The sequence below is a fragment of the Heliangelus exortis genome, chromosome W, assembly GCF_036169615.1.
Source record: "Heliangelus exortis chromosome W, bHelExo1.hap1, whole genome shotgun sequence".
Taxonomy (NCBI): domain Eukaryota; kingdom Metazoa; phylum Chordata; class Aves; order Apodiformes; family Trochilidae; genus Heliangelus; species Heliangelus exortis.
In genome coordinates this window covers 5,139,776-5,150,679 of record NC_092453.1, presented here as the reverse complement: position 1 = coordinate 5,150,679, position 10,904 = coordinate 5,139,776, and the positions used below count along the sequence as shown (strand labels likewise).

The 10,904-nt window shown below is 46.6% G+C and overlaps 1 protein-coding gene across 1 annotated transcript in view; it reads right to left on the bottom strand.

Annotated features, from left to right (window-relative positions):
- Positions 1-10,904, bottom strand: part of LOC139789208 (zinc finger protein 462-like) — a 112,868-nt gene that overhangs the window by 58,290 nt on the left and 43,674 nt on the right. Inside the window, exon 6 of the mRNA XM_071729719.1 lies at positions 9,206-9,397. Coding sequence (XP_071585820.1) covers positions 9,206-9,397 — 192 coding nt within the window. The remainder of the gene's footprint in view (positions 1-9,205; positions 9,398-10,904) is intronic.

The window sequence follows — 10,904 nt, the reverse complement described above, 5'->3', positions numbered from 1 at the left end:
AAAAAAAAGAGCATCATATTGAGCTTGTGGCAAGGAACCCCTGGAGGTGGGAGGGTAGCCATTGGAATTCTGGAGCCAGAATTACAAAGGGGTATAAAATAACTATATCTCCCTGCAATAAGGAGTCCTGGCTGCATATGGAGGTGTTCTGAGTGCCACTGAAGTATTTTCAAAACCCACTGGAGGAAGAGTAACCACTGCTATGTGTCAAAAATGGGTGCTAGCTCTTACACAGTAAGCACATACTGGTTCAGGCTCAAGACCAGGATTAGTTCAGCTTGTAAGTCAGTGGCCATTAAATCGACGGTAGAAGGAACACTGATCTCCTTGGTGTCACAGTTTAACACTGGCCCGGCAATTAAACCGAATGGCAGATGCTCTCTATTAATCCCCCTCTCCTCCCTGATAAGAAAGGAGAGAGAATAAGGGACAGAGACTTATGGGTTGGAAACTAAACTACACAGATTTAATAAAACAGTAATGATAAATAGGAAAAATTACGAAATATATACAAATATACAGGAAAATTGATACCACGTTCCTCCCCCCTTTCCCCCAAAAAACTCTCATGTCACCACTGAGGCTGCAGGGCATCCCTGGGAAAGTCCAGGCTGGACTCCTGGAGTCGGCAGCAGTTGGGAGCTGGAGGCAGGAACACACAGATTCAGGCTGGCAGAGATCAGGACCACAGGCAGAAGAATGGACGGAATCCATGATGGACTGAGACCGGGCTGTGTGACAGAACTTAGAGGGTGGTTGTCACAGTTTAACACTGGCCGGGCAATTAAACCGAATGACAGATGTTCTCTATTAATCCCCCTCCCCTCACTGATAAAGAAAGGAGAGAGACAATAAGGGAGACTTAGGGGTGGAAAACTAAACCACACTGATTTAACGAAACAGTAATGATAAAAAGGAAAAAATTACTAAATGTATACAAATATACAGGAAAACTGATACCATGTTCCTCCCCCCTTTCCCTCAATAACTCTCACGTCACCACCACAGCTGCAGTACCAGCCTGAATCTGTGTGTTCCTGCCTCCAGCTCCCGACTGCTGCCGACTCCAGGAGTCCAGCCTGGCTTTTCCCAGGGCTGCCCTGCAGCCTTGGTGGTGATGTGAGTGTTATTAGGGGGAAAGGGGGGGGAGGAATGTGGTGTTCTTTTTCTGTATATTTGCATATATTTAATAATTTTTACTTTTTTATCATTACTATTTTGTTAAAGCTGTGCAGTTTCCAACCCATAAGTGTCTCTCCCTTACTCTTCCTCCTTTCTTTATCAGAGAGGGGAGGGGGATTAAGAAAGAGCATCTGTCATTCAGTTAATTGCTGGGCCAGCATTAAACCATGACAAAGGGGTAACAACTACCAACTACCCTTCTGTGGAGAGAAGTGGACCGGTCAGGCAACCCAAACCTGATCAAAGTATTCCATCCTGTTTGCATCATACTCAGGATAAAGTTAAGGGATCACAAGGGTCAAGTTCTCTTCATCTATGGCCAGTGTCTGCAGAGGACCCTGTCTATTCTGCCTTTGATCCCGGTCCATGTGTTCCTGAATCTGTGCAACCCTAAATCAAGTTCCAGCCTGCCATTGAGTCCAGGAGTCCAGTTGGGGCCTTTCACAGGGCTTGCCCTGCAGACTCAGTGGTGAAGTGAGTGTTATTGTGGGGGCAGGAAGTGCAATACTTAGTCACATCCACATGTCTACATGGTGGTCAAAGGTCGTCTTGGGAACAACGACCATGACATGATAGAATTTTCGATATGTGGTGAAGTTAGGAGGGTTTTCAGCAAAAACTCCACCTTGGACTTCCAGAGGGATGACTTTGTTCTATTCAGGACGCTGGTTCAGAGAAAGTGTATTAACGTTGAAAAAAGGGGCAAGTGAATCAGAAAGTGTTTAAGGATATTGTACCGTCATGTAGGAAGAGAATTAGAGATGCAAAAGCTCAGTTAGCACTTAATCTGGCAAACTCTGTTAAGGATAACAAAAAAAATGCTTTTATAAATAGATTAATAACAAAAGGAGGAAAATCTCCATTCCTCACTTCTTTGCCTCAGTCTTTAACAAAGAGAATGGCTACCCTCAGGGCAACTGGCCTCCTGAGTTGGTAGCCATGGATGGGGAGCAGAATACCCCTCCTGTAATCCAGGAGGAAGTAGTTAGTGACCATCTGTGCCACTTAGATCTCAACAAGTCTATGGGGCCGGATGGGATTCATCCTAGAGTGCTGGGGGAGCTGGCGGAAGAACTGGCTAAGCCACTCTCCATCATTTATCACCAGTCCTGGCTAACCAGGGAGGTCTCAGATGACTGGAGGTTGGCCAATGTGATGCCAATCCGGGGAACTATATGCCTGTCAGCCTGGCAAGGTTATGGAGCAGATCATCCTGAGTGCCATCAAGTGGCATGTAGAAGACAACCAGGGGATCAGGCCCAGACAAGATGGGTCTTGGAAAGGACGGTCCGGCCTGACCAATCTCATCTCCTTCTATGACTGGGTGACCCGCCTAGTGGATGAGGGGAAGGCCATGGATGTGGTCTACCTCAACTTCAGCAAAGCCTTTGGTACAGTTTCCCACAGCATCCTCCTGGAAAAGCTGGCAGCCCACAGCTTGGACAGGTGCACCCTTTGCTGGGTTAAAAACTGTCTGGATGTCTGGACCCAGAGAGTGGTGGTGAATGGTGCTGCATCCAGTTGGCGTCTGGTGATCAGTAGTGTCCCCTAGGGATCAGTACTGGGGCCAGTCCTATTCAACATCTTTATTGACAGCCTGGATGAGGGGATAGAGTCTACCCTAAGTAAATCCACGGATGACACCAAATTGGGCGGGGGGGGGGGTTGTTGATCTGCCGGAGGGTAGGAAGATGCTGCAGAGAGATCCTGGACAGGCTGGGTCAATGGGCTGATGCCAATGGTTTGAAGTTCAACAAGACCAAGTGCAGGGTCCTACACTTTGGCCAAAATAACCCCATGCAGCACTACAGACTAGGGGAAGAATGGCTGGAGAGCGGCCTGGCAGAGAGGGACCTGGGAGTACTGGTTGACAACTGGTTGAACATGAGCCAGAAGTGTGCCCAGGCGGCCCAGAAGGCCAATGGCATCCTGGCTTGTATCAGGATTAGTGTTGCCAGAAGGACTAGTGATGAAATTCTCCCCCTGTACTCAGAACTGGTGAGGCCTCACCTCAAGTACTGTGTACAGTTCTGGGCCCCTCACTTCAAGAAGGATATTGAGGTGCTGGAGTGGGTCCAGAGGAGAGCAGCAAGACTGGTGAAGGGACTAGGGGGAATGTCTTATAAGGAGAGGCTGAGGGAGCTGGGGTTGTTTAGCCTGGAGAAGAGGAGACTCAGGGAGGACCTTATCACTCTCTACAACTACCTGAAAGGAGGTTGTAGTCAGGTGGGGGTCGGGCTCTTCTCCCAGGCAACTCGTGACAGGATGAGAGGGCATGGCCTGAAGCTGCACCAGGGGAGGTTTAGGCTGGATATCAGGAAGCACTTCCTCATGGATAGAAAGTTCATTGGAATGGACTGCCTAGGGAAGTGGTGGAGTTGCCATCCCTGGAGGTGTTTAAGTAAAGGCACTTAGTGCCATGGTCTAGCTGATGTGGTGGTGTTAGGTCATAGGCTGGATTTGATGATCTCAGAGGTCTTTTCCACCCTCAATAATTCTGTGATGTCTTTTAAATACTCCATGGATGTCAGCTCAAACACTTCCCCGGGCAGCCTGTTCCAGTACCTGATAACCCTTTCAGTGAAGAAATTTCTCTTGATATCCAGTCTAATCCTCCCCTGGTGCAACTTGAAGTAATTTCCTCTTATCCTACTGCTTGTTACTTGGGAGAAGAGACTGACCCCCACCTGACTACAACCTCCTTTCAGGTAGTTGTAGAGAGCAATAAAGTCTCCCCTGAGCCTCTTTTTCTCAAGACTAAACAACCCCAGTTCCCTTAGTTGCTTCTCATAAGACTTGTTCTCTCGGCCCTTCACCAGCTTTCTTGCTCTTCTTTAGACACTCTCCTGCACCTCAAAGTTTTTCTTGTAGTGAGGGGCCCAAAACTGACCCCAGGATTTGAGGTACAGCTTCACCAGTGCCGAGTACAGCGGAACAATCACTTCTCTAGTACTGCTGGTAATACTAGTTCTGATACAAGCCAGAATGCTCTTGGACACTTGGGCACGAGCTGGATCATATTTAGCCATCTGTCGATCAACACCCCCAGGTTCTTTTCCTCTGGGCAGCTTTCCAGCCACTATTCCTCAGTCCTGTAGTGTTGCATGGGGTTGTTTGACCCAAGTTCATGACCGGACACTAAGCCTTGTTGAATCTCATACACTGGCACTTCCACCAGGTCCCTCAGTCCTCTTGGGTTGATCCCATCTGCCCTGTAGACTACTGTGCGTCTAAGTGGTGTAGTAGGTCACGAACCATTTCTCCTTGGATTATGGGGGCTCTATTCTGCTCCCTATCCCTGTCTTTCAGCTTAGGGCGCTGACTACCCCAAGAACAACTGGTATTACTAATACAGACTGAAGCAAAGAAGGCATTAAGTCCCTCAGCCTTTTCTTCATTCTCTGTCACTATCTTCCCCCCCCTCCATCCAATAAAGGATGGACATTTTCCTTAGCTGTCCTTTTGTTGTTAATGAATTTATAGAAACATTTTTTTATTGTCTTTTACCACAGTAGCCAGATTAAATTCTAATTGGGCTTTAGCCCTTCTAATTTTCTCCCTGCACAGCCTCATGACATCTGTTTAGTCCTCCTGAGTTGCCTGACCCTTTTTCCAAAGGTCATAAATTCTCTTTTTTTTCCTGAGTTACAGACAAGCCAGTCTTCCCTGCTCTCTTGTCTTTTGGAACATGGAGTCAGTCTGCTCCTGTGCCTTTAAGATTTCCTTCTTAGAGAGTGGATATCTACCTAACTGGAGCAATATGGATTTCATGGATGGACCACTCATTGGATAAGGAACTGGATGGACAGTCGCACTCAAAGAGTTGTGATCAGTGGCTCAGTGTCCAAATGGAGATATGCGGAGAGTGGTGTTCCTCAAGGGTCGGTACTCGGACCAGTGCTGTTTAACATCTTTGTTGGCAACATGGACAGTGGAATCGAATGCACCCTCAGCAAGTTTGCTGACGACACCAAACTGTGTGGTGAAGTCAACACACTAGAGGGAAGGGAAGCCATCCAGAGGAACCTTGACAGTCTTGAGAAATGGACTCGTGTAAACTGCATGAAGTTCGACAAGGCTAAGTGCAAGGTTCTGCACCTGGGTCAGGCAATCCCATGCACGAATACAGGTTGGGAGGAGAAAGGATTGCAGACAGCCCTGAGGAGAAGGACTTGGGGGGGGGGGGGCGTTGACCAGAAGCTTAACATGAGCTGTAATGTGCACTTTCAGCTCAGAAAGCCAACTGGGTCCTGGGCTGCATCAAAAGAAGCGTAGACAGCCAGTCGAGGGAGGTGATTCTCCCCCTCTACTCTGCTCTTGTGAGACCCCACCTGGAGCACTGTGTCCAGTTCTGGAGTCCCCAACATAAGAAGGACATAGAGCTTCTGGAATGTGTCCAGAGGAGAGCCACTAAAATTATCAGAAGGCTGGAGCACCTCCCCTCTGAAGACAGGCTGAAGAAGTTGGGGTTGTTCAGCCTGGAGAAAAGGAGGCTCCGAGGTGACCTTACAGCAACCTTCCAATATCTGAAGGGGGCTACAAGATATCTGGGGTAGGACGTGTAGTGAGAGGACAAGGGGAAATGGTTTCAAACTTGAAGAGGGGAGATTTACGTTAGACATTAGGAAGAAATTCTTTAATTTAAAGGGTGGTGAGACACTGGAACAGGTTGTCCAAGGAAGTTGTGGCTGCCCCCTCCCTGGTCTTATTCAAGGCCAGGTTGGATGAGGCCTTGAGAAACCTGGTCTAGTGGAAGGTTTCCCTGCCCATCCCAGGGGGACTGGAACTAGATGATCTTTAAGGTCTTTTCTAACACTAGCCATTCTATGATTCTATCTTGACTTCAGCAAGGCTTTTAATACTTTCTCCCATAACATCCTCATTAGGAAACTCGAGAAGTGTGGGCTAGATGAGTGGACAGTTAGGTGGATTGAGAGCTGGCTGTGTGACAGAACTCAGAGGGTGATGATCAATGGAGCAGGTTTGAGTTGGAGGCCTGTAACCAGCAGTGTCCCCCAGGGGTAAATACTCGGTCTGGTCTCGTTCAACATGTTCATCAATGACCTGGAGGAGGGGATAGAGTGTATCCTCAGCAAGTTTGCTGATGATACAAAGCTGGGAGGGGTGGTTGACACTCCAGAGGGCCGTGCTGCTGTCCAGTGTGACCTGTACAGTCTGGAGAGCTGGGCAGAGAAGAACCTGATGAAGTTCAATAAGAGTAAGTGTAGGGTCCTGCACCTGGGGAGGAAGAACTCCAAGCACCAATACAGGTTAGGGGTGGACCTGCTGGAAAGCAGTTCAGAGGAGAAGGATCTGGGGGTTCTGATAGTAAATTATACATAAACCAGCATCATGCCCTCGCTGCCAGTAAGGCCAATGGAATCCCAGGTTTCATTAAGAAGAGTGTGGTAGCTCGTGTGGCCAGAAGAGTGTGGCCAGTAGCTCGAGGGAGGTCATGCTCCCCCTCTACTCTGCCCTGGTGAAGCCACATCTGGAATATTGCATCCAGTTCTGGGCTCCCCAGTTCAAGAGAGACAGGGAACTACTGGAGAGTCCTGCGGAGGGCAACAAAGATGAGTGGTGGATTGGAGCATCTCTCATGAGGAAAGGCTGAGAGCTGGGACTCTTTAGCCTGGAGAAGAGAGGGCTGAGGGGAGATCTTATCAGTGTCTACAAGTATCTAAAGTGTGAGTGGAAGGAAGATGGAGCCAGACTCTTTTCAGTAGTTCCCCGTGACAGGACAAGGAACAATAGGCACAAGCTGGAACATAGGAAGTTCCATTTAAACTTAAAAAAACACTTTTTCACTATGACAGTGACAAGGCACTGGAACAGGTTGCCCAGGGAGGTTGTGGAATCCCCCTGTCTGGAGATATTCAAAACCTGCCTGGATGCATTTCTGTGTAATGTGCTCCAGGTGATCCTGCTTTAGTGGGAGTGTTGTACTGGAAGATCTCTAGAGGTCCCTTCCAACTCTGATGATTCTGTGATTCCTTGAAGAGTGTCCAGCATTCTTGGATTCCTTTTTCCTTCAGGACTTCCTTCCAAGGGATTGTCAACCAGGCCCCTAAACAGGACAATGTTTGCCCTCCAGAAGTCCAAGGTAGCAGTTCTGCTAATCCCCCTCCTTACTTCTCTGAGAATCAAAATCTCTCTAATTTCATGATCATTATGGCCAAGATAGCTTCCAACCATTACATCATTCACAGGTCCTCTGTTCATTAAAAACAGGTCCAGCGGGGTGCCCTCCCTAGTTGGCTCCCTCAAAACTGTGTCAGTAAGTTATCTTCCACGCACTCCATAACCTCCTGGACTGTCTCCCCTCTACTATATCGTATTTCCAACAGACATCTGGTAAGTTGAAGTCCCTGACGAGGACAAGGGCTAGAGATTTTGAGACTTCTCTCAACTGCTTATAGAATATTTCATCTGTCTTCATACTGGTTGGGTGGCCTATAACAGACTCCCACCATGATATCTGACTTGTTGTCTTTTCCCCTGATTCTTACCCATATACACTCAACCTTATCATTACAATCACCAAGCTCTAGACAGTCAAAACACTCCCTAACATACAGGGACAACCCACTGCCTCTCCTTCCTTGCCTATCTCTTCAGAAGAGTTTGTAGCCATCCATTGCAGCACTCCAGTTATGTGTCATGCCACTGTGTTTCTGTGATTGAAACTATATCATAGTTTTCCAGCTATGGAATGGCTTCCAACTGCTCCTGTTTGATTCCCATGCTGCCTGCATTAGTTAGCTTCAGTTGTCTTCCTTCAGGGCATATCCACCTGCTGTGGTGTGGTCCTCTCTGCAGGTTGGGATGCAGGTGGGTATCTGCTCCACCTTGGACCTCCATGGGCTGCAGGGAGACAACCTGCTTCACCATGGTCTTCAACACAGGCTGCTCTGACATCTGGAGCATCTCCTCCCCCTCATTCTTTCCTTCTTCACTGACCTTGCTGTCTGAAGATTTGTTTCTCTGACATTTTTCACACTTCTCTTTCTCCCAGCTGCTGCACAGTGCTTTTTACCCTTTCTTATATATGTTATCACAGAGTCACCACCAGCACCTCTGAAAGGCTCAGCTTTGAGTCCATTTTGGAGCCAGCTGGAACTGGCTCTTCCTGGCACAGAGTCAGCCCCTCATCTCTTCTCACAGAAGCCACCTTTGCAGCACCTCTTTACCAAATCCTTGCCACGTAATGTCAGTACATTTTCCTAAAATTTTTCAGCTAATTTACCCCATAATTTTTTTTTTATGGTGTGCACAATTCTCTCCATCAAAGCCACAGCTGTTCTGCCATTTGCTGTCTTTGTAACAGCAACTCCAGGCACTACAACAATCTTTCCTGCAGCCTGCTTTGTCCACTGATGCTTTTCCTCACAACACAGATGATCCATGTGGTGTGCAGTATGTTCCCCTTCTCCTGGCATTTGCAGTATCTCTATTCACTGTCATCCATTTAAAGTAAGAAGATTGCATGCTAAGAATCTGATGCTAAGCATGTAACTGGATGACCAGTTTCTATCAGTCAAGTTTCAATCCTTTATTCTCATAATTTGTTGCACAAGCAATAAAACTCTGTAGCCTAAATGAGTGGCAAAACAAAAATAACCCATCTATCTGTATTGCAAACATCAGGATTTGTGTACACCACTAAAATTCTCTGCTAACAAGATAAAGGGGTGGTTTTCAGAAGTGCAATTGGAATTAGATAATCTCTTACCCACTGACTTTTAATGGGAGATCTACCACTGAAAATTTCCTATGTTGTAAATTTGCTGAAAAGCAAGGTCAGCTTGACTTATTCCAAAGACCAACCATTGTCAGTGTAAGTTGGTAAAGAATAAACTAGTGAGATTCAAGTGCAGGTAAAGTACTAGAACATGACCTTTATTATTGCTTTACATGCAACTTTGTTTTTTTCTTAATTGCTACCTTAGTTTTTGGGGTTTTTTTAAATAAAAATATTAAGTAGCATTTTAGAAAACTAAATTATTGCTCAGGCATCTCTTACCATTAGAGTCCTCTACATCTTCAGCAGAAGTGTGGTTCTTGGACGTGTGGTAGCGAAGTGAGGCTGAGAGGCTAGCAACACAGGCTCTTGGTGGTGTCAATGCTTTCCCATGCATTCTCAAGGAATGATCTTTCAGCTGGCTGATTGTCATGGTGGAAAATGTGCAGGAAGAACATTTGTAAGCATGTTCACCTGGATGAGTGAAATACAGGCAAGTCATCAGATCACAAAAACAACAAAATGGGATCCCCATTCTTTTCCCGCTGAACTCAGCAGCGAAATTCCTATGGCTTCCCTTCAGTGTGAGACTTATTCCAAAGAGAACAGTGTATATATCCCTGTTGAAATAGTCTGGAGTCTGCAGGTATAGACACCCACTTTGGGACCAAAGTTTTGCTTTCTGACAACTCTAGGTCCTTGTTAAATTACTGATATCAGAAAACAAAGACCAGACTCTTAGCATGCCTGCATTGTATAAGAAGAAAAGATATACATACATACACACACACACACCCTGGGAGACTAGAGGGATGGGGGAGCAACAGAGAGAGAAAAAGAAATAAAAGTTGATCCAATGAGAAAAAACGTGTCACAGAACCCAGAAAAAAAGAAAGTGTGACCCCAGTGGGGAAGGAGGAGTGAGACACAGAAAGGGAAAGACACCCAGAAAGAGTGTGTGGGTGACCCAGAATGAGAAAATGAGAGAAAGCATATTGCCCTGACAAAGAATGATTGGGAGAGGGGAGGCAGGGAGGGAGAGAGAGATGGGAAGGGGGGAAGGAGACAGAGACACTGACCCATAGGGAGAGACATGACCTGAAGGGAGAGAGAGTAGAGCTCAGTGAGGCAGAGGGAGGAAGGGAGAGAGAGAGCACCAGAGATAAAAATAGAACGTATAACAAAAAGAAAGAGAGCATAACCCAGAGAGATAGAGAGCATGCACATGTGTGACACAGAGTGCACATGATCCACAGACCAAGAGATCACATAAGTTCCAAAGAATGTGACCCAGAGAGCAAGAGCGTATACATGCAACTCAAATCTTATGACCCAGAGAGAGAGAGCGTGCACACTTGATCCAGATAGCAAGAATCCCTCTTTCAAGAGAGCTTGAGCATAGTAATATATCATTATAGTTTCACATTTTCCCTTGAAAAGCTGTGGGACGACACAGTGAAGTTAGAGGGACAGGGTGCTAGTGAGGGCCCTCGGCCTGTTGCTCTGAGATGTAGCACACTTGAAAATGTAGCACACTTGAAATCTTACAGACATAAGTCAAGGGGCTCCTGAGGTAATAGTAACTAACAGGGAAAACACTAAAGAAATTCCTCAAAGGAATTAAGGTGTTTTCCTCTAAGAGGGTGACATGGCCAACAGCCCACCTGTGAAGGGCCTCTTACACCGATGAACGCAGCATGAACAAAATCAGGATGAGCTAAAAGACACCATGCTGCTAGAAAGCTACAATCTAGTTGCCATTAGGGAAATTGGTGGAACGAATCCACTGGCTGGAGCGTGACTATAAATGCCTACAGGCTGATCAAAAAGGACAAGCAAGGAAGGAGGGGAAGGGGAGCTGTCCTCTACATCAAGAAATTGATAAAGTGTGAAGAACTGTCTCTGAAGAATATCCACAAGCAGGTTGAAAGCTTATGGATAAGAATTAGAGACCAAGACAACAAAGGGAATCTTGTGGTTG